The 21,858-nt window shown below is 36.7% G+C and overlaps 1 protein-coding gene across 2 annotated transcripts in view; it reads left to right on the top strand.

Annotated features, from left to right (window-relative positions):
- LOC136031375 (bis(5'-nucleosyl)-tetraphosphatase [asymmetrical]-like) overlaps window positions 1-13,228 on the top strand; it is a 39,465-nt gene extending 26,237 nt beyond the window's left edge. For both annotated transcript variants that reach the window (XM_065710884.1, XM_065710886.1), the window contains exons 3-4: window positions 11,414-11,526; window positions 12,933-13,228. In XM_065710884.1, the coding sequence (XP_065566956.1) occupies window positions 11,414-11,526; window positions 12,933-13,136 (317 nt within the window). In that variant the 3' untranslated portion in view covers window positions 13,137-13,228. The remainder of the gene's footprint in view (window positions 1-11,413; window positions 11,527-12,932) is intronic.
- Window positions 13,229-21,858: the final 8,630 nt, after the last annotated feature.

Raw genomic sequence — 21,858 nt, 5'->3', positions numbered from 1 at the left:
CATTCTACTTCCATAAAACACATACATAAATTCCATTCTTTTGCAAGGAAAAACCTTTTGGTTGCAGCCTTTAAGGTTACCAGATGACTTGCATTTCGAATCGCAACCGGTATTATATCCTAAGCTCTAGTCGTTTTTCTAAATTGATGTACTAGGTTTGATGCTCCTCGTGTATCATGACTATGGATATCACTAATAATGGAAAAAATGTTTTCGAAAGAAGAGAGAAGTAAATTATTAAGATATTTATATTCGATTCGATTTATTTATAACTCATCTTTTACAAAAAGAGGGCGAAACTCCCTTAAGATGGAGTAATAAGAAAAAAAGCTATAATAAATGCAAATAAACACCAACAGACAATCAAATAAATAATGCTGACCGAGGATGAGATATTATCGACATAGAAGAACAAAAATCATGTAGCCTTTTATCAATAACACATATAGGCGAAACTAGGCGGAATTTATTAATTAAGTAACTATTTCTAGTCCAAGGAGGGTAAATGAGAAGGAATTTCGGGTAACGAAAGTATACTTAACCCAACAGATAGTTTATGAGGTTCTCTAAAAACCTGCCAAACCAGATAAAGAGAGAGGAGATGAGGTACAACTAGGCTATTATAAATTTTTGCAAGATTTAATTTATCTATGTGTTTAATATTAGATACAATTGAAGCATAAGCAATTCCCAGTTTTTCTTCCAATTTTCAAGGGATGATTTCATGGTTTCTTTCATATTCTTTCCAAAAGGCACTCCAAGGTAAACTAATTTTTAAGAAAGGGGGACTTGAGCATTAGCTAAAGATAAAAAGTAGGGCCATTTGTCTCTGTAAAACTGAAAGCCACAACAGCAGTTTTTTCTACATTGAAATAAAGCTTAATTGCGTTTTCACATCCACTAAAAGTAAGGCTTAAATTCAAAATCATCTGCAAAAGTCATTAATGACAAATTAAATCCAGGGTAAATACAACTAAAATTAACAGAATCTCGGGCATATAAAACAGAGTTGTTAAATAAAGACGGTGAGGTAAGGCCACCTTGACGGACTTCTTTCAAAATATCAAAAAGGCAAGATCCTCCCTTTAACTTCGCCTTAAGGCGATGGTACATTTGTGAAAATATTAACTTGATATTCTCTAGTTTTTGAAGTATCAAGAAGTTGATTCTTAATGTAACTTTGTTAATATTTTGAGTAATGAATATTTTAGGTGATTAAATAGCTTTATTTTGAATTTGTTGAATTTTTTTTTTGTAAGATGACACACAATTACTTGCCCATATAGAGCAACCATAGGAAATATACGGGTAAAAAATAGTAAAATAAAATAATATAATACTTTTCTTTGAAACTAAGTTTTTAACTCGGTGAAGTACACCCAGATTTACCAAGCCTCATCTACCCAATCCACAAGTTTGATTGTAGTCATTTTGGTTGATAGTCTTTTTCTGAAACCAAATTGTTGTTTGTGAGAATTATTTTTTTTCAGGGTAATCATTTAGCTTCGATCCAATTACCTTTTCATATATCTTAGAAAAAAAAAGAAGAATAGAAATGGGTCTTTAATTTGAAGGGTTATCTCTCTTACCACCTTTGTGTAATGGTATTATCCTAGCGACCTTCAAAGCTTCCAGGAAAATCCCGTTTTCCATTGATTTATTAATCAAATAACATAGAATAGATGTTATAACTGACTAAACCGATTTGGCAATCGTCAAGGAAATTCCATCTACGCCACTTGAATTCGAATGCACTCTGTTGATAATTTTTCCCACTTCATTTACATAACAAGGAATGAAAGTCATTTAAGTATTTAAACTTTGGATTTTAAACTTGAACTTCGGATTCAACTATTTTGGGAACCTGTTCATTTTTTCCGACCATCTTCACATAGTTTTGCATCCTCACTACAAAAATATGTACATATATAGTTTGCTATATCGTTCAAAATGGTCAAATTCCCCCTTTAAGTTTGTAGCTTAATGATAAACTCTGTTTTATCCTTTTGACCCAGCAGTGAAGTACTGTTTTCCAGGCTTTTTTTTTCAGGTCACATCTATGCTTCATAAATTCATTTTGCAAATACGTTTTTTAGCTTATCGTTTCGATCCGTTTAAGATATTCGATGGGTCATTTTCTTCAAATGCTGGAGAAAAATCTATATGACCTATTTTTATCTCAAATCTTTAAAATTATCTTCTCTTAAATCACGGAAGAATTTTTTATTTAATTGATCATTCTTATTTATCATTCCACAGGAATTCTATATTTTACTCATGAGAAAAAAGTTGTCTGATCCATCTGTAATTAAAACATCAGCATATGAACATTCAAGTCGATTTCTGTCCACGAATATATTGTCAATTAGCGTTGCAGATTTCCCAGTAACTCATATAGGGGTAGTTATCAGTGGATATAGAAAAGAATAAATCATTAAATTGAGAAAATGTAGACGATTTGAAATTTTAAGGAGGCTAATATTAAAAATCTCCCATTAGCACTTTATATTTAGGTTCACTATTAAAATTTCCATGAAAGTCACCATCTCCCTAATAAAATTATCATCATTATATGGTGGTGTTTTATATACTAAACCGACAACTAGTATCTCAACTTTGTCTTTTATTAGTTTGGATTCAACTGGCTTCTGGGGGGGGGTCTTTGTCCCTAGATTCAACTAATATGTCGAGTTTCTACTGTTTTGGTTTTTCTGTGAATCCAGAACTACTACTGTGTAAGTTAGAAAACTCCTGCAAAAATACGAAAATCCTGACCAATCCTAGATTCTCAAAATCTCGAAAGAAATATTGTCAAGGCTTAAAATTTTTTTTTAAGCCTTGATCTGCATCTGCGCAAAGGAGATGTTGTATATCACCACAATTTGATGGGAAGTAAGTGATGGGTTCCTAATTATGCCTTTATGGAATAAAGTTCCACCAGATTTATGTGGGGAGGAAGAAGGGGACGTGTAAACCTGTTTTATCAGGACATTACTCAGATTAGGGTGTCAGATCTCAACAAAAGCCGGACGAAGTGCCACAGTTTTATCATTTTAGTTCTTCACCTTGCCTACCCCTAAAGGGGGAAAGCTTTTTCTATATTCATGCCCTTTATGACTTTTACCATAAATGGATTGTTGGACCTTTTTTTTAACTTTGTGGGAGGTAAGTATTAGTTTCCTGTGTAGGGTACTATGAGGTCTATATTCAATCTTATCTCTGGGGTTGGGAGGGCTGCTCAAAATTAATATCTACTAGAAGAGGCTAGCCAATTCCAACCTATCATGAAAAGAAGTAACAGGTAGCATCATAGTTATGCCCTTGGGGAAGGGAGGGGAAAGGGGTACAAATCAGCACCAACTCTCGGTAATAGTGTAGGATGGCTAAAGTTCTTGCTATTACAACATTTACCATAAATGTTGTTCGGAATTCAGTGAAACTTGGTAGCAGGTGAGCTAATTTTAACAGGGCACTTTTTAGGGTTTAGACAGGATTTTGCGTCCTTAGGGGAGAGGCTCCTAAATCGCTGTCGTCATAACCCTTACCAGAAGATGTTGTTTGATCCCATTGAAAAAGTGATGAGAGAAAATATGCTACACTTATCGTTCTAGTTTTTGGATATCTAGGATTGATTTTAATTTTGTGAAGGTAGAGGGGCTTCTAAATTTAAATCATCAAGATATCACCAAAAAGATGGCATTTGGTCTCAGAAAAAAATTATACAGTTAGCGTTGATTATCTATTTCCGATCATTTTCAGAGTATGGGGCCAAATTCGTCTTTGAGAAAGGCTAATCGCATCCCAATTAACATTGGGAGGATTTGCAGCCGGGACTGTAGTTGAACTTTTAAGGGTGTTGAGTTTTATCGATATATTATAAAGCATTTACTATTAGAACCAAGTACCATATAGACACTCAGATCTTGTTTCAGTTTTTGGTCAAGGTTCACTTTCGTATCCGTAGACTGACCGTTTTAAGGACGGACCATAGCCGTAAGAAATCGCCCGAGGGTTATTGCATAGATAATAAATAAAATAGAAACTTTAAAAAAATGACTAAGAAATGCATGTCCTTTCAATGGGTCCTTGAGGATAAAAGCACCTGTTTATCGTGTGTGGTTCAATTTCAAATTATCACTCAAATTGTTGTAAATGTAAACGTTTCGTTGTCGTTTGCATATTGTATTTCGTTACACATGGACCATTTCCATTGTGTATCATAACTTTCAGGATTTTAGCACTCGTCAGCTACTAAAGAATTACAATAATGAAATGATTGGATTCTTGATATCTAAAAGTATCTGGCAAGCATGGTTATCCATACCCATTTTTTTTTTAGGGCAGGGGACGTAAAATGTTCAAAAAAAGTATTTTTGGCTACAATTTTCCGATTTCTTGGAAAGAATTCTGAGAGAGAATTGTTTGCGAACCGAAAAGTACTTATGCTTTAAAGTTCATTGTACAAGCTGTTTGGTCATTTGACGTCGATAGTTTTTTTTTCAGTTTTGTTTTCTTTTTCTAAGCAAATCCTAATTCAATCTAAAAGAGCGTATCGTCTGTGGTGAAGATTATATTCGTGAAGATTGTATCCAATTAAATAGTAAAGTAAAATCAAAATATATAAGTAAAATAACTGCCATCTAATTCTGGGTTTTAGTACTATATCAGTATAATAGTAAACTAGATATTACGGAACAGAACAATGGAAATACTGGATAACAGGGTTGTTTTACTGCCCTTTGTTTTTTCGATAAGAAATAACTGTCAGCGATTATTTGTAACTAAATTTTTCAACCCAAACACATGTTGATGTCACTATTGCCAGATACCAGTTCTGAAAATCGGGCGTCTGTTCCAAGATGCTCAAATGCAAAGATAAAAATGATTTTCAGGAATATAAGTTTGATTTTTATGGCACTTGGTATTAATCAAGTGACATATAGCAATCGCAAATTCTGTCGGTCTGTCTTTCCCGGTTTTGCTACTTTAGGCACTTCCAGGTAAGCTAGGACGATGAAATTTGGCATAAGCTAAAGATTGGCACATGCCATCTTTTTGGTGATATCTTGATGATTTAAATTTAGAAGCCCCTCTACCTTCACAAAATTAAAATCAATCCTAGATATCCAAAAACCAGAACGATAAGAGTAGCATATTTTCTCTCATCACTTTTTCAATGGGATCAAACAACATCTTCTGGTAAGGGTTATGACGACAGCGATTTTAGAGCCTCTCCTAAATCGCATAAGCTAGGACGATGAAATTCGGTTAATTCGGGAAAAATAGAAAAAATGAAGTATTTTTAACTTACGAACAGGTGACGGGATCTTAATGAAATTTTATGTTTGGAAGGATATCGTGTCTCAGGGCTCTTATTTTAAATCTCGACCAGATCCGCCAAAATTGGGGAGAGTTGGGGGGGGGGGCCTAAAATCTTGGAAAACACTTAGAATGGAGGGATCGAGATGAAACTTGGTGGGAAAATAAGCAGAAGTCCTAGATACGTGATTGACAGAACCGGAACGGATCTGCTCTGTTTGAGCTGGGGGGTCAATTCTGAAAATTAGAAAAAATGAATATTTTTAACTTACGAAGCATTGATCGGAGCTTAATGAAATTTGAAGTTTGGAAGAATATCGTGTCTCAGAGCTCTTATTTTAAATCCTGACTGGATCTGGTGACATTGGAGGGAATTGAGGGGGGGGACCTAAAATCTCGGAAAACGCTTAGAGTTGAGGGATCGGGGTGAAACTTGGTGGGAAAAATAAGCACAAGTCCTAGATACGTGATCGACATAACTGGAGCGGATCCGCTCTCTTTGAAGGAGTTGGGGGGGGGGGAGGGTTAATTCTGAAATATTGAAAAAAATGTTTTTAACTTACAAAGGAGTGATCGGATCTTAATGAAATTTGATGTTTGGAGGGATATCGTGTCTCAGAACTCTTCTTTTAAATCCCGACTGGATCCGGTGACATTGGGGGGAGTTGAGGAGGAGGACCTAAAATCTTGGAAAACGCTAAGAGTGGAGGAATCGGGAAGAAACTTGGTGGTAAAATAATCATTAGTCCTAGATACGTGATTGAAATAACCGGAACGGATCCGCTCTCTTTGGGGGAGGAGGGTTAATTCTGAAAAATTAAAAAAAGAGGTATTTTTAACTTACGAAGGGGGATCGGATCTTAATAAAATTTAATATTTAGATTGATATTGTGATTCAGAGCTCTTATTTTAAATCCCGACTGGATCCGGTGAAGGGGAAGTTGGGGGGGGGGGCCTAAAATCTTGAAAAACTCTTAGAATGGAGGGATAGGGATGAAGTTCGAAGTTCGGTGGGAAAAATAAGCACAAGTCCTAGATACGGGATTGACATCACCGGAACGGATCTGTTCTCTTTGGGGGAGTTGGGGGGAGGGTTAATTCTAAAAAATTAGAAAAATGAGGTATTTTTGACTCACGAAAAAGTGATTGTATCTTAATGAAATTTCATATTTAGAAGGACCTCGAAACTCAGATCTCTTTTTTTAAATCCCGACCGGATCCAGTGTCATTGGGGGGGGGGGGAATCTTGGAAAACGCTTAAAGCGGAGATATCGGGATGAAACTTGGTGGAAAGGATAAGCACAAGTCCAAGATAGGTGACTGACATAACCGGACCTGATCCGCTCTTTTTGGCGGAGGTGGGGGGGGAGGAGTAATTCGAAAAATTAGAAAAAATGAGGTATTTGTAACTTACGAACGGTCGATCAGATCTTAATGAAATTTGATTTCTAGAAGGATGTTGTGCTTTAGAACTCTCATTTTAAATCTCGACCAGATCCAGTGACATTGAAGGGAGTTACAGGGGGAAACCGAAATTCTTGGAAAACATCAAAATCGAGGTATCCTACGAATGAGTGATCAGATCTTATTGAAACTTGATATATAGAAGAGTCTTATGTCTCAGATGCTCCATTTTCAATTCGAATCGGATCCGGGACATAGAGGGTTGGAGGGAGGAAACAGAAATCTTGGAAACTGGAAATCTTGGAAAACTCTTAGAGTGGAGAGATCGGGATGAAACTTGATGGGAAGAATAAACAAAAGTTGTAGATACGAGATTGACATAATTGGTACGGACCCGTTCTCTTTTCGGGAGCTGGGGGTTGTTAATTTGGAAAAATCAGAAAAATTGAGGTATTTTTAACTTAAGAACGGGTGACTGGATCTTAATGAAATTTGAAATTTAGAAGGAACTCATGTCTCAGAGCTCTTATTTCAAATCCCGACCAGATCTTTTGACATTGAAGGGAGTTGGAGGGGGAAACCAGAAACATTGGAAAACGCTTATAAATGTCTTAGATACGTGATTGACGTAGCTGGACTGGATCCGCTCTCTTTGGTGGAGTTAGGTGGTGGGGTTCAGTGCTTTAACGAGTTTGGTGCTTCTGGACGTGCTAGGACGATGAAAATTGGTAGGCGTGTCAGGGAGCTGCACAAATTGACTTGATAAAGTTGTTTTCCCCGATTCGACCATCTAGGGGGCTGAAGGGAGAGGTAAAATTAGAAAAATCGAGGTATTTTTAACTTACGAGTGGGTGATCGGATCTTAATGAATTTTGATATTTAGAAGGACTTCGTGACTCAGAGCTCTTATTTTAAATCCGGACCGCCATTAATCCTCTGATTTTTCTTTTAAAGCAATCTATTGATTCTCAGAATTTTGCTAGAGCTCATACCATATGAGCTCTTGGCTCTTTGTGCTTTCGACCTCGTCACAAGTGCCATATGGCTCTTGTTCTGTTCTCTGTTTCCATGCAAAACTTTTTGCAATCAAAGTTTAAACCAAAGAATATGGCTAAAGGGCTGGAGACAGTCGGCAAACGGTAGCGGTACAAAAACAGTTCCCTTTGCGCAAAACTAAACATCATGGGCACCAATAATGAAATGCAGTTTATAGGTAGTTGCATGATTGATCCCAAATTATTTCTATTGGTTTTTCTGCTGAAGAGAAGGAAACGAGCGAGGATTGAAACAGCTCAGGAAGAACATCCACCAAAGAAATGATCTTAGGTCACATCCATCTTGGATGTCCGGAATGGGAAATTCGGTGCCGTTTTGTAATTAATAATTTATTTATTACCCGCTTATTTTAACAATTTAAGCGGAGTAAAAACAAAAGGAAAGAAAAACAAAATTACACAGACAATACAATCTAATCAAAGGCTGGCAAGGACCCAAGCGTTGACAGGCATCAGCACCTAATCTAGAATAAAGTTTTTTTTATGAACAAAAATAATATCAGTGGCACAAATCAGTGACCCATGATCAGTGGCACAAATAGTATCAGTGACAATCTTCCAATTTCTATAAGAACACGGCAGACACAACAAATATTTGCAATAACGAAAATACAAAACTCTTATATTTTGTAATATATATTTTGTAATACTATATTATAGTAATATTATATTTTGTAATGAGAGATTCCGGCACCGGAACCTAGACAATTTTTCAAGCTCAAATCGCGGCCGTTTTCTTTGCAATTTGGTGCTAAAAAAAAAAGTTACGTGTGTCCAGCCTTAACTTATAAGAGTGGGAACTGGCGCTAGTGTCGACAAAAAAACTATCAACGCCATCTAGTATTTGGAAACACTTGGTATTTTTTCAAGCTCTAATCATTTTTCTGTTAGGAACTGAGATCAGACATTATTATCACAATTTTACCAATTACACTAATTAAATTAATTATTCTTATTATTACACTGAAAAATGCCAAGTGTCGCCAAACGCCAGATGACGTAGATTTTTTTTTGCTAGCACTAAAGCTGTTCCCGATTTTATATGTTACCCATACTCTTCGACTTAAACCTTATCTTCGTATATTTCTGCTAGCAAAGTAGGTGTAACTAGACCTAAGTTGCCTGAGCAACGTGAAGTGTTGCGGCAACCTTTGTCCGGCTTCGCCGAATAAAGTGTTGCGAGAGCAACACTTTGGTTTTGTTTCTTTGCTATCGGTTAAACGCTGAAGTTGTCAGCCTATCGAAGCTTTTAAAACGTTATGTTCAAAGAAGAACGCGATCAGTAATCGCATGATCAAAGGCTATTCCTCAGCGTTGAAAAAACAACAATAACAAAAGAATATCGAAAGAAGGGACTAAATTGACTTTGCAGCCAGTTGAACTTTATCCTTTTCAATCGTAGACATCGTCACGAATCAAGACTTGGAACAATATCTTATATAACCTAGTTGGTATTATAAAGCTATTCGTAGAATTTCAGGATCAAAATACCATAGATGACACTCTCTTAATTATTACGAAACTGCCTCGTTGTTTTACGTTATCGTTTGTACCCGTTGCGTAAACACTTAATTCTAGGTTACAGTGAGTATGGGTAGGCTACACCAATTAGCAAAAGTTACAAACCCCTCTTCACTAAAGAAGACTGTAGCCTAACAGACGATTATTACTTACAAGTCCCCCACATGTCTTACCACTGGAACCAACTCGGTCTTACCATCAAATACACTGGAAACAAATAATAGGTACACCAAATAGCAAAATTTGCAAACCCCTCACTGCCAGAGATGATTATGAGCTAACAACCGACCTTTCCTTACATGTCCCCTACATGTCTCACAATTGGTATCGGCTTATTTTTGGTTTCAGTGTGTACCCTACTACTGAAGTTGTCAACCCCTTGAAACTTTCAAACTAGTATAATCTCCTGTAGGAATTGTTGTACCAAAAATGGATGATATATACTTTGATCAGCTCATCAAGAGCTATCGATTGCCGTCAAAAAAAAATTCTATCTGTCTTAGTTCAAAAGTTGTTTTTTTTTTTTTTTTGCCGTAGGCCAACTTTCTAACGTCACCACTTAGAAAGGAGCAAAGGATAAGCTCCAATTTCTTTAGCAATGATAGAACTTTTAAAGCTTAAGAGGTACATTTGATAACATTTCTCTACCTCAATCCCAAGTCCGAAAGAACAAATGATAAACCCAGCCAAAATCACGGCAGCACTTTCGGAGTTGTCAACCCCTTTAAACTTTCAAACTGGTATATCTCATGAAGGAATTTCAGCTCATCAAAAGCTATCGACTGCCGTCGAAAAAAAAAATCTATCTGTCTTAGTTCAAAAGTTGACTTTTTTGCCGTAGGCCAACTTTCTAACGTCATCACTTAGAAAGGGGCAAAGGATAAACTCTAATTTCTTTAGCAATGAGAGAACTTTTAAAGTTTAAGAGGCACATCTGATACCATTTCTCTACCGCAATCCCAAGTGCGAAAAACCGAATGATAAACTCAGCCGAAATCACGGCAGCACTTTCGGACCCGTGGGAAAATGCCGCTTTTTTGCTTCTCTAAATTTTTCTATTTATCACTCAAAGAAGATATATTGGCTGTGAGGCAGGGTAACTGTCGCATATATTTAACACTTATAGATTTTAGTCCATCTTCAATTTGAAACTGGTGCCTGCCTGCTTGCCTGCTAGAACGGAGCTTTCCACTCGAAAGCAGGAACATGGTTTGATGAAACGAAAGCTTGGCTGCATAACTTCAGATAGTTCTCTCTGACATAGGCTATACAACTCCTCTTCACTTCACACACTATATGCTCTGGCTCAAGGACAAGCAAAAACCATCCTTTTTGGCCCCAGACAAGAGTTCTACGAAGCTTTCCAAAATGTAAAGTCATATTCATCAATCCGGCCTAAGGTCCACACTTTCCGTAAAAACCGCAGAGGTTAGACCCTTACCACTTTCTAGGAATAAGCTGAAATCGGGGTGCTAGGAACAAAAAAAAAAAAAAACACGACAAAACCAAAGTGTTGCTCTCGCAACACAATTAGAAAAATATATTTTTGTCACAGAAATGACAAAATACTTCTATAACCGCTACTTCATCTTTAGCTGTTTTTTTTAAAGATAGCGACATCAAAACAGGCATACACCCTTTGTTCTATGCCAATGCATTGGCAAAACACAAGCCGAGCAAATTTAAAGGTGAATAAAGCAAAAAATACCTACGAAGTAAGCTAGCTAAAAAAAAAATTATTTTGTCCTGGAAGGACCATCATACCTAGGGCCGTTCCTAGAGTTGGTGGCGCCCCGGGAAAGATTAATTACGGCACTCACCCTCCCGACTCAATCATAAATAGAGTAAGACCCAGAAGCCCGATCCCTGACACCCCCTCCAGCCATCGCACCCGGGCAGCTTACCCTGGTCGCTCGCCTCTTTGAACGACCCTAATTCAATTAAAGTTATTATAAATGGGACATAATGGCTCAGATCCGCCATCTTGTACAAAAATGAAACTCCTAAAATAGGTTATATGTTTTGGAAAAACTTTTCGTTTTACCTTTGCTCTTTCACTGTGAATTTTACCGTGAAATTTTGTACAATAAAATTGAATTTTATTGTGTTATCAGGTCATTTAGAGGAAGGAGAAAATGAGAGGGAAGCTGCAGTAAGAGAAACTGTGGAAGAAGCCGGAATAGGTCTTCAAGATTACGATATTCTCAACTTTAAGGAAAGTCTATCCGTAAGTTTATTAACATTCTTACTCTTATCAATTTTGGCATACATAATTTGATTTAACCCAAATACGGGCCAAGTTAAATAAACGATATAAGCGATATAAAATCTTCATAATTAAGAATAATAATTCCAAATTATTCCATGAGTGCCGGGAAGACGCGTGGCTCTTGAAGGATGTGGTATCAGAAGATTTTCCTATGGAGATATTACTACTATTACTTACAACTCCCTGGTGCACTCAGCCGCCTGATGCCAACACAGCTACGCAAGCTCCTCCATTCCGAACAGTTCAAAATCTTCCTCCTTATACCATCCCAGGAAGTGCTCATTTTCCTTAATTTTTTCCCTAGGTCATCTACCACCCCATTCAGGATGACCTGCTTTTCGCTTTCCCTAGACGGTTGGCCTACAAGAACAATCTTTGGAAATCTGTCATCCTGCATCCGCAGAACATATTCTAGCCATCTCAATCTTTCTCTCATTATAGCCCTAGAAAGTCGGATGGAACGAAATTGTTTCGTACATCTTACTGTTTGAGATACGGTCAGTCAGCCAGGTACCCAAAATAATCCGTAGGCAATTTCCCTTAAAAACATCTAGCAAACCCATCTCCATTTTTCGGACCACCCACTTTCCAGAACCATACTTGACCACTCTCATCATTGTAGCTTCTAAAATTCTAACCTTTGTTTGCAGACTGATCTTCCTATTCTTCCAAACATTTCAACTGCGAAAAAAAACCCTGTGCCTGTGGAGAAGAGGTAACAAAATTAAGAAGTTTATCTTTTAGACTACAATTTTTAATTTTTCGGAGTTTTTCTTCCCTCTAACCCCTTGGATTTTATAGATATCGTGTTTTCTTTTTTTGCTTTTCGCAGAATTTCGGTTCGTCATATTAATGGATTTGGATTTTTTGATTACGTGATTTTAAAATTTCTTCTTATTTTAATTTTCCTATATTTATGTATATATGGAACTCTGAATGTCTGAGATCTGGTTAATGTCGATATTCCCTGGTGAATGTCCGAGTTTTCTTTTTCTCTGCTTGGATTCAATTAGCATTGCGAATCAGCTTTTTCGGTCTTATGCAAGCTTTGATCGTAAAAGTTAAGGTTAGGTTAGGTTGAGCTGAATCAAAATAGTTTATAAATCTCAAAAATGCGTCAAAAACCTAACCCAACATAGGCCATCACCATCAAACCTTACATAAAACTGAAAAAGTTGACTGGCAACGCTGACTAATTCCAAGGAGAAAAAAAAGGTATTTCGGAGATCCACATGTGAATGTTGACATTCATCAATTTAGGATATTTGAAATGTGATAAAATGATATCATCCCAGCTGTCCTCTGTTTATCATCTTTTATTTAGTTTCTTTTTCTGGTATTAAGCATATATAATCTTTTTCAAGTATGAAGTAAAAGGAAGACCGAAGGTCTCAGTATATTTCCTGGCACGACTTAAAGACCCAAACAAAAAGATAACTATGTCAGAGGAACATCAGGACTACAAATGGCTCAACCTAAAAATGGCCAAAGATATTGCCCAATTTCAAGATTTGTGCAGCCTTCTTGATCGTTGTGAAGAATTCATCCGAACTAATTGTGATATGTAATTCTATTTCAGGTATTTGCTTTGCATTCTGTACACGACCATGATGTTTAAGTGTATGTGAAATTTTTCCCAAATTAAAGTAGTCTCCGATGAGCTTATAAGTTCTATTTTTGTAGCCGTACTTTTGAGAACTATCTTAAAATCACGTTCGCCCCAAAGAAAAAAAAAATTACCGATAATGAGAACGATGCCAGGTACTTCTTACTTCAAAATCTATCACAATTTGTAGAATATCCATCTAACCAGTTTAAAAGTAAGAACTAGTGATCTAGATGTATCTCTTGAGGATCAGAAGCCAAACTGACCTTTATTTGGAATTGAAAAAGGACGGGGCCCTAAATTATTTTAAACAGGACATCTAATGGCAGAGATGGTAAAGTCAAAGTAAGCCCCTCACCTGAAAGTTTTGGGAGTCTATATCCGATCTGACCCACGTGGAGAGGAGTGGGCTACCTAAACTCATGTTATAATGTGGGGTCCTATCCAAGAATTATTTTTTTTTTTTTTTGGGGGGGGGGATAAAAAATTAAAAAAGTTATCGAAAATTCGTTTATATTCGTTTTGTTACCTTTTTACGGGTCGGACAATCATTTTGGGGGGGGGGGATCAAGCCCCCCTATCCTCCCCTGGATTGTGTTATAAGCAGATCGGACTGAAAAATGGTCGTATATCAACCAAACTGTGTGGGAAGTAAGATCAAGATTTTAGTGTTGCATTTCGTAGGTCTAACCCTGAAGTGACCTTTTCGGGAAAGGGAAAGAGAAGGGGTCACTAATTTCTTCTCATGCTGATATCCGGTCGAAGGCAATACTGGATCTCAACCAAGCTTGGTTGAAAGTGAAAGTTGGTGTCCAATCTATGCTTTTTGGAGGCTAATATCTATTCTTTTTTCGTAGGGGGGGGGGAAGGGTCCTAACAATTTCTTTTATCGTAACTTATTATAAGGTCTCAGCCAAATATTGTGGTAAGTAAGAATCCTAAAACCTTCTTTTATGTGTTCATACCTTACCTTTGTCTTAGGAGGGATCCCAAAATTATTGTAACCGGAAAGAGTTGTCAGGGTTCAGTACAATTTGGTGGAAAGTAAGAATGATTTCCACAATTTACCTTTTCAGGGTGTGAACACAAAGAGACGTCCTTTTTTTATGATGATGATGTCTTTCAGACGATGCTGTATAATCTCAACCAAACTTTAGGAGATGTGTAAATATCCTAGTTTTCTTCTTCAGGCGTTTGGAACAAATTTATTCTCTTTGGGGGGGGGGGCTATGACGATTGCTCTTAAATTATTGTCATTAATGTTTAAAAGGTATCAGTGGATCTTAACTAAAAATAATTAGAAGTAACAGTTAATCTTCTCGTGAGGATCGGAATCTCTTTATTTGGTGGAATTTGTTCAAAAACACCTGTTCAATAGCTACAGTTAGTCTCAGTTAAGATTGTGCTCAGATATGAGCAAAACTCGAAAAAAATATGAAACTTTCCTTTGAAACATAAAAAAATCAGTTATGGTTAGAACCTATTTTAACAACAGGGTAAAAACCAGGATTAGAACCTGATTTCTCGATTATGTTCAGCTTGTTGTCTGTCAGAACCGCCCACACGCGCAGTGGCATAGTGGGCTACAATTTCTGTACCAGTAGGCATCTGAATGTAATATTTTTATAGTACAAGGAAAAACATTGAATTGCCACAAGGTATTGAGCACATTTAATATGCATTTAGTGTTTAATGTACTAAAAGGAGGCTAAAGCTTAAATTCTAATCAAACAGTTCGTGGTAACGAACTGCAGTAAGGAGCTACCCGGCTCACTAGCAACCGAAACTATAAAAATGGAATTTGATACCAATAGTTCAATCAAAAGAATCATATTTTTATGCTGATTCTAAATATATAAGTTTCATCAAGTCTAATTTTACCCATCAAAAGTTACGAGCCTGAGAAAATTTGCCTTATTTTAGAAAATAGGGAAATACCCCCTAAAAGTCATAGAATATTAACGAAAATCACACCATTAGATTCAGAGTATCAGAGAACTCTACTGTAGAATTTTCAAGTTCCTATCTACAAAAATGGGGAATTTGGTGTTTTTTCCCAGAAGACAGATCACGTGTTCATTTGGGTTTTTTTTCAGGGGTGATCTTATCGACCCAGTGGTCATAGAGTGTCGCGAGAGGGCTCATTCTAATGGAAATTAAAAGTTCTAGTGCCCTTTTTAAGTGACCAAAAAAAGTGGAGGGTATCTAGGCCCCCTCCCACGCTTATTTTTTCCCAAAGTCACCGTATCATAATTCTGAGGTAGCCATTTTGTTCAGCATAGTCGAAAAACTTAATAATTATGTCTGTCGGGACGACTTAATCCCCACAGTCCCCGGGGGAGGGGCTGCGAGTTACTAACTTCGACCATTGTTTACATATAGTAATGGTTATTGGAATGTGTACAGACTCAACGCCTCGCTCTTTACGCTAACGTTTTTTATTGTTTTAAAAAGTAGAGTTGTGAGAAAGAGTAAAAGTTTAGCGTAAAGACCGAGGCGTTGAGGAGGGGACAATCCCTTTCATATACGGAATAATTTCTGTTCGTTTTAAGTTTTAAAGTCGCTCCTTACTGGCAGTTAAAAAAACTTGTTTTTTGTATTTAATTGAATAAATAGAATTGAAAAAGTAAAATTCTTTTTATAATAAATAAAATTGAATCAGTAAAATTTGATTAGTGTAATATGCATTTTCATTTCAATGCTGTAATAACTGGAAAAGAAAATATTTGTAATATAATTCGCTTTCAGTGAAGCGTCAATGAAGTAATAGGCTTTAGATTTTTAAAGTTAGAAAAGGGGACAGTAGCTAAATTCTTGTTTGTAGTGGAGCTAAATTTGTCGTAAACGGTCTTGGGAAGAAATAAGACTAAACTAAATATTTGATATCTAATTATATCAGCCGCTGAAAAGCCCATCAGTTCAAAATTTGATTTTACTGTAATTTTATTTTTTATTTTCAATGTTGTAATAAGTACGTGAGAAAATGGTTTGTAATAAAGCACCATTTCCAGTAAAGTGCCAATGACGAAGTTGGTTTTAAACTTTTACAGTTAGGGAAGGAGGTAGTACCCATACTCTTTTTTGAATTGATTTTTGTTCGTTTCAATTTGTATGTTTAATTAAAGCTTTATTCGTTTTAAGATTTATTTATTTATTTGTATTAGTACATATTGTATGTTTATTTGCTATGATTGTTTATTTATTCTTTGTTCGTTTTGGGTTTCATTTATGCTACAGTTGTAAGATTTTTGCGTTCGTTTTAAGCTTGATTTGCATATTCAGTTTAAGCTGTTTATTTTAAGATTTAGTTATTCATTTATATTAGTACAACGAAAGAATAAAAACACAAGCAATATGAAACCAGAAGAATGGAACAATAAGAATTATGAAAGAAGACATAAGAAAACTAGAAAAAACTTTTTAAAAAGAAAAACCAAAAAAAATTGACCCCTTCCCCTCCCACAAAGAAAAGCAAACCAAATGTATTTAAGCTACTCCAACCAAATCCAGGTAATAAGAGTCCAGCCTAATACAGGTTAAATTTTAATTACTTGTAGTTTTAATGAAGGACAATTGTGATTTTCACCTTCTCTTCGTCACTTGATTAGTTGCAATCCTCTTTTCTTATTGTTAGACGTTTCTGTTCTTTTCTGGCTTTATCGGCATTGAACATGCCTCGTTTGACGCATATTTCTTATTAAAAAAATAGCGTTCATTTTTATCTTTACTTGTCCCTTTTTCGGTGGCCGGTATTAACCCCAGTAGAAAATACCCCCCGGAAATAGCGTTCCACGAATCCCGCCCGGAAAATTCCACCACCACGCAAAGGACTAGAACTCTTAATTACTGATCTAATGAGCACACTCCGAAGTTTCTGCGACCTTGAGTTGGAGGTGTGGATGAGGAAGGGACAGTCCACCTCCTCTACGGAATAGATTCTGCTCATTTTGGGGTTCAGTTTTTATTCTTTACTATCATAATAACGCGTAGACCAGAACTATTCGCAGAAATCGTAAGGGAGTAGATATCAATTTCAAATTTTTGATGCGTTTTTAAAGTTTCTTTTGAACCTTTCCCCTCTAAAAAACCTTCGCTGGAAAACACCCTTTTAATGCCCGTTTGCTCGGAAACTTGTCAACCATAAGGGGATTACTGGCATAATTTTAAAAACAATCAGAAATTCAAGTCTTTTTCAAACGAAAGCGCGCTAAGAAAAAATTTTCACCTCAGATCATCCACAAGAAATTTTCTGGGTGGAATTTTCAGCTAGAATGGAATTGTCTTGGGGGAATTCCCCTGGAAAGGAAGGAGGGTGTTTTTACGTGAAAACACCTTTCCACGGTGGATTTTTTCCGTGGGTGAAGGAATTTTTCAGGGAGGAAGAGCTGAATTTTTCGGTGTTATTTAAAGCGACCAGAAATTAAATTATAAAAAAGTTTCTTCAACTGAAAGTAAGAAGCAACGTTAAAACCTAAACGGACAGAAATTATTACGCATATGAAGAGGGGTTCCCCTTCCTCGAGACCTTGCTCTTTGCACTAAAGTTTTGACTTTTTTGTCCCAATTCCTTAAGAACGACTCCTGAAACACAATGGCCGTTTAATAAGAATAATAAGCTTTTTTTTCAATTTGCAATCACCTGTTATAAAATAGTGCCGGTGGGTGCAAAGTGGGGAAAGGGGATGGTGCCTGAAGCCATCTTGAGGGAGCCGGATTTTTTGGCATTACCTGATTAACAAACAGAAATTAAAATTTTAAAAAGTACATTTTTTCAACTTAAAATACAGAACAACATTGAAAAAGACAAGAATTAGTCCATATATGAGTGGTGCCTTCTATTCTGATTAAACGGCCCAAACGTTTATGAAGTCTTTCTAAAGGAATTGGAGAAAAAGTCGAACTTTAGCGTAAAAAGAGAGGGTTTAAAATGGGAAAGCCCCTCATATATTGAAAAATTTCATTTATTTAAAATTTTAATGTAGGTCCTTACTTTCAGTTGAAAAACTTGTTTTTTTTCTATTTAATTTCGTATAAGGGTTACTGCATAGACGACACATCATTAACACAGGATTCTGATTAATGGACAATTCTTCTGGGCTTGGTCTGCTTTGGTGGCCGTTTTCAGACTGAAAAATCCCTTCCTAGCTAGTTTATTTACTATGGGTTGCCTCCTCGTAATAGCATAATATTTGTAGGCACGGATATATAATGGGCTGGAGGTAATAGGTTTGAGACTGTCTGTGCAGGATTTCGACTCTTGTCGATAAAAGAGCGTTGCCAAGTGCTGAAAACCATGTTGTGATAAAGAATAGGCCCAGCATTGCGCAAAGCCTCCCTTCATACTGGAGGTCCCAGGAACTTCTTGCTCTCCGGTTCTAAGTCGACTTAAGCGCTCGGAGTAGACTTGATATGAGGTATTGGTCTCCGTCCTGCCTTGGTATCCAGGATCATTGCTTTTCCTGAGGCCAAAATAATTTCAATGATTTAAAGAACATGAAAATTGGAACTTGGAATGTTTTGACGTTAAAAAATAGCTATCGTATCGACATTTTGACTGGCGAATTGAGACGATTCAAACTGGACTTTTAGGAGTTTCAGAAACTCATATCCCAGGGATAGGAAGCATGACATTAGGTGATATAGAATTTGTTTACACGGGCAGGAAGGATAGGGTACAAGACAGGGAGTAGGGCTTATGATAAATAAGGAAGCTATTAAGTCTTTTTTAGGCTGGGAATTTATTAATAATGTGAATATATAGTAATGTGATATAATAATGTGAATACTAATCACTCATTTTCTGACTAAATTGTTCAGGGTTTCAGTTATAATAGTATTTGCCCCTGTAGAGCCGACTGAAGGAGATATTCAGACGACGGAGTGATTCAGATGAATTTTGCTTACAGTTACAGAAGCAAGTAGACAGGGTCCCAGGTACAAATATAGTGTTTTTATTAGATTTTAGCGCCCAGGTCGGTAGAAATAGGGATAGATGGTATCCTAGCCTAGCTAAATTTGGTGTGGGAAAAGAAAGGGATGCAAACTGTTGCATTTTGTGTTTGGTTATAAAATGGCACATTAGTTAACATCATAAATGCGGGATGGTAAGACAACATACCTTATTGATTATGTTATTGTAAACCGAAGACTGGCAGGATCAATACAAGATACTAGGGCACATAGGAGTGCTGTTATTGATGTTAAAAGTAAAGATTACCATCTGGTAGTGTCCAGGGTTAATTTAAAATTGAAATTTCGGAAGAGTAACTACCTCCTGGGAAGTTATAATGTTATGTACGAGAATTTGAGAGAAACCTTTCAGGAACAGTAGAATACTAAACTGGAGAATTTAAAATTTGACAATTTGGAAGATGGACGGAATTGCTCTAGGAAAACAATTAGTTAAGTTGCTAATGGTGTCTTAGGGAAGAAAGTTAGGGCTGCAGCTAGGAATATTAGTGAAAAAGCTGTATGTTTAATTGTGAGAAAGGGCTTGTACAAAAATTATCTGAGTGATAGATCATATGAAAGCAAAAGGTAAAGAAATTGGAGAAAACATTAAAATAGGAACAAAGGAGGTGTGAAGTGGAGACCATGGATAAAATTGCCGAGGATCTGGAAAATGCAGCTATAAGGCATATTAGTAAAATGTTGTACTGGTGTGTTAATAAATTGAGAGAGATTAGTCAATCTGGACCTGTTCCAGTTAAAAATAAGAACGAGGCCACAATTACAGATGAGGATAGAGTTAAAGAGAGATGGGCAGAACATTTTGAGAATGTCCTAAACCGAGATAGAGTTGCAGGAAAAGATATAGAAGAACAAGAAAAGTTTACGATACTTTAGATGTGAAGGAAGATTTGTTATGCGAGAAAGAATTAGCGACAGTACTAAAAGGATTAAAAAATAATAAGGCTCCAGGTGCTGATAGTGTGGTAAACATGTTCCTTAAATATGGTGGCTCTGAGGTTAGAAATACGTTACTGAAGATTATGAATATGATTTTTGAAAAAGGTGAAGTACCTAGTGATTTAGGAAAATCTTAATTAAACCGCTGTATAAAAAAGGTTGAGTGTGGTAATTATCGAGGCATTCGTCTGGTCTTTGTAGATAGCAAATTACGTAGTAATAAGATACTTTTTAGACTGAGAGATGCTGTACACAAAGTTTTAAGAGAAGAAAAGCGCAGTTTTAGAAATGATAGAGGATGTATTGACCAAATTTTCACTCTCAGGTTAATAATTGACAAGTGCCTGAGTTATTATACTCATTAGTCCTCACTTTTATAGATTATTAACAAGCGTTCGACTCTGTCGATAGAAGAGCTTTAGTAAAGGTTTTATCCTTGTATGATATCCCCCTTTATATGGACCACTTTGATGAATTTGTCTTAAGAAGCACAGATAAAGGCAATGGGAGACCATGGAATCAAATGAGGAAGAAAAAATCTCCTGGACTTAGATTGTGCTAGTATCCTAGATCAAAATGTGAGCAAAATGAAAGAACTTTTAGAGGTTTTGCGTGTTCAGGGTGCTAGAATAGGTTTGAAAATAAATGTAAAAAACACTAAGTCACTAAGGCCAGGTAAAAGTGAAGATGAAAAGATGACGCTGGGTAACAAAAAGATTGATCAAATGGACAGCTTAACTTACCTTGGTAGCATAATTAGTAAAAATGGTGGGAGCAGTGAAGATGTTATAAGTAGAATAGCCAAGGCTCAGGGTGTTTTTCCACAGTTGAAAAAATTGTAAGAATAGGAATATAAGTCTGCAAACCAAGATTAGAATATTGGAAGCTACAGTGGTCAAATATGGCTCCAAAGTGGTCAAGCATAGGCGCTCTGAAAAGCGGATGAAGATTTGCTAGATGTTTTCCAAAGAGATTGCCAACGGATTGTTCTGGGTATCCGGCTTACTGATCGTATTTCAAACAGTAGGCTGTACGTAAAGTGTGGTTCAATCCCGCTTTCTAGGGCAATAATGAGAGAAAGATTGAGATGGCCAAAGATTGTCCCTTTCCGCCAACTGTTTAGGGCTAAACGGGAAGCAGGTCGTCCGCGGTTGGGGTAGGAGGACGTCATAAACAAAGATTTAAAGGGAATGGGAGCTTCCTGAGAAGGTCTACAGATGAAGACTTTGTATAGATTGGGATGAAGGAGGAGTGTGCGTAGCTGTGTTGACCTCTGGCGGTCTGGTGTTGCGGTGGATTGTTGTTAGCAGTAGTAGCAGCATTGATTATTATAAATATTTTAATAACAAATACTAAATTATTGAAAATACCAGTGCCGTCCCGGAAGTATTACGATTTCTGTCAATTTTTCATGTGGAGATGTTACGGCGCAATTATCCGGTGGTTTGTTTCCCAGTGTTTTGATTTCTGAGAAATAATTTTCATGGAATGGGGCATCTCTGGAGTGATCGAGAAACTAATTAAAGATTAAAGTCTTATTGAAATGAAAGGATGCTAAGGAAAATTCTTCAGGCTGAATCGTCCGCAGGCGAGCTTTACAGGGAGGGGGATTCTCAGCGAGGATGGAAATGTCTGGAGGGAAGTGCCGTCCCGGAAGTATTACGATTTCTGTCAATTTTTCATGTGGAGATGTTACGGCGCAATTATCCGGTGGCTTTGTTCCCAGTGTTTTGATTTCTGAGAAATAATTCTCTGGAGCGATCGAGAAACTAATT

This window comes from Artemia franciscana, chromosome 9, assembly GCF_032884065.1.
Source record: "Artemia franciscana chromosome 9, ASM3288406v1, whole genome shotgun sequence".
Lineage (NCBI taxonomy): Eukaryota > Metazoa > Arthropoda > Branchiopoda > Anostraca > Artemiidae > Artemia > Artemia franciscana.
The sequence above is the reverse complement of the archived record's forward strand: the minus strand, read 5'-3'. Positions and strand labels throughout refer to the sequence as shown.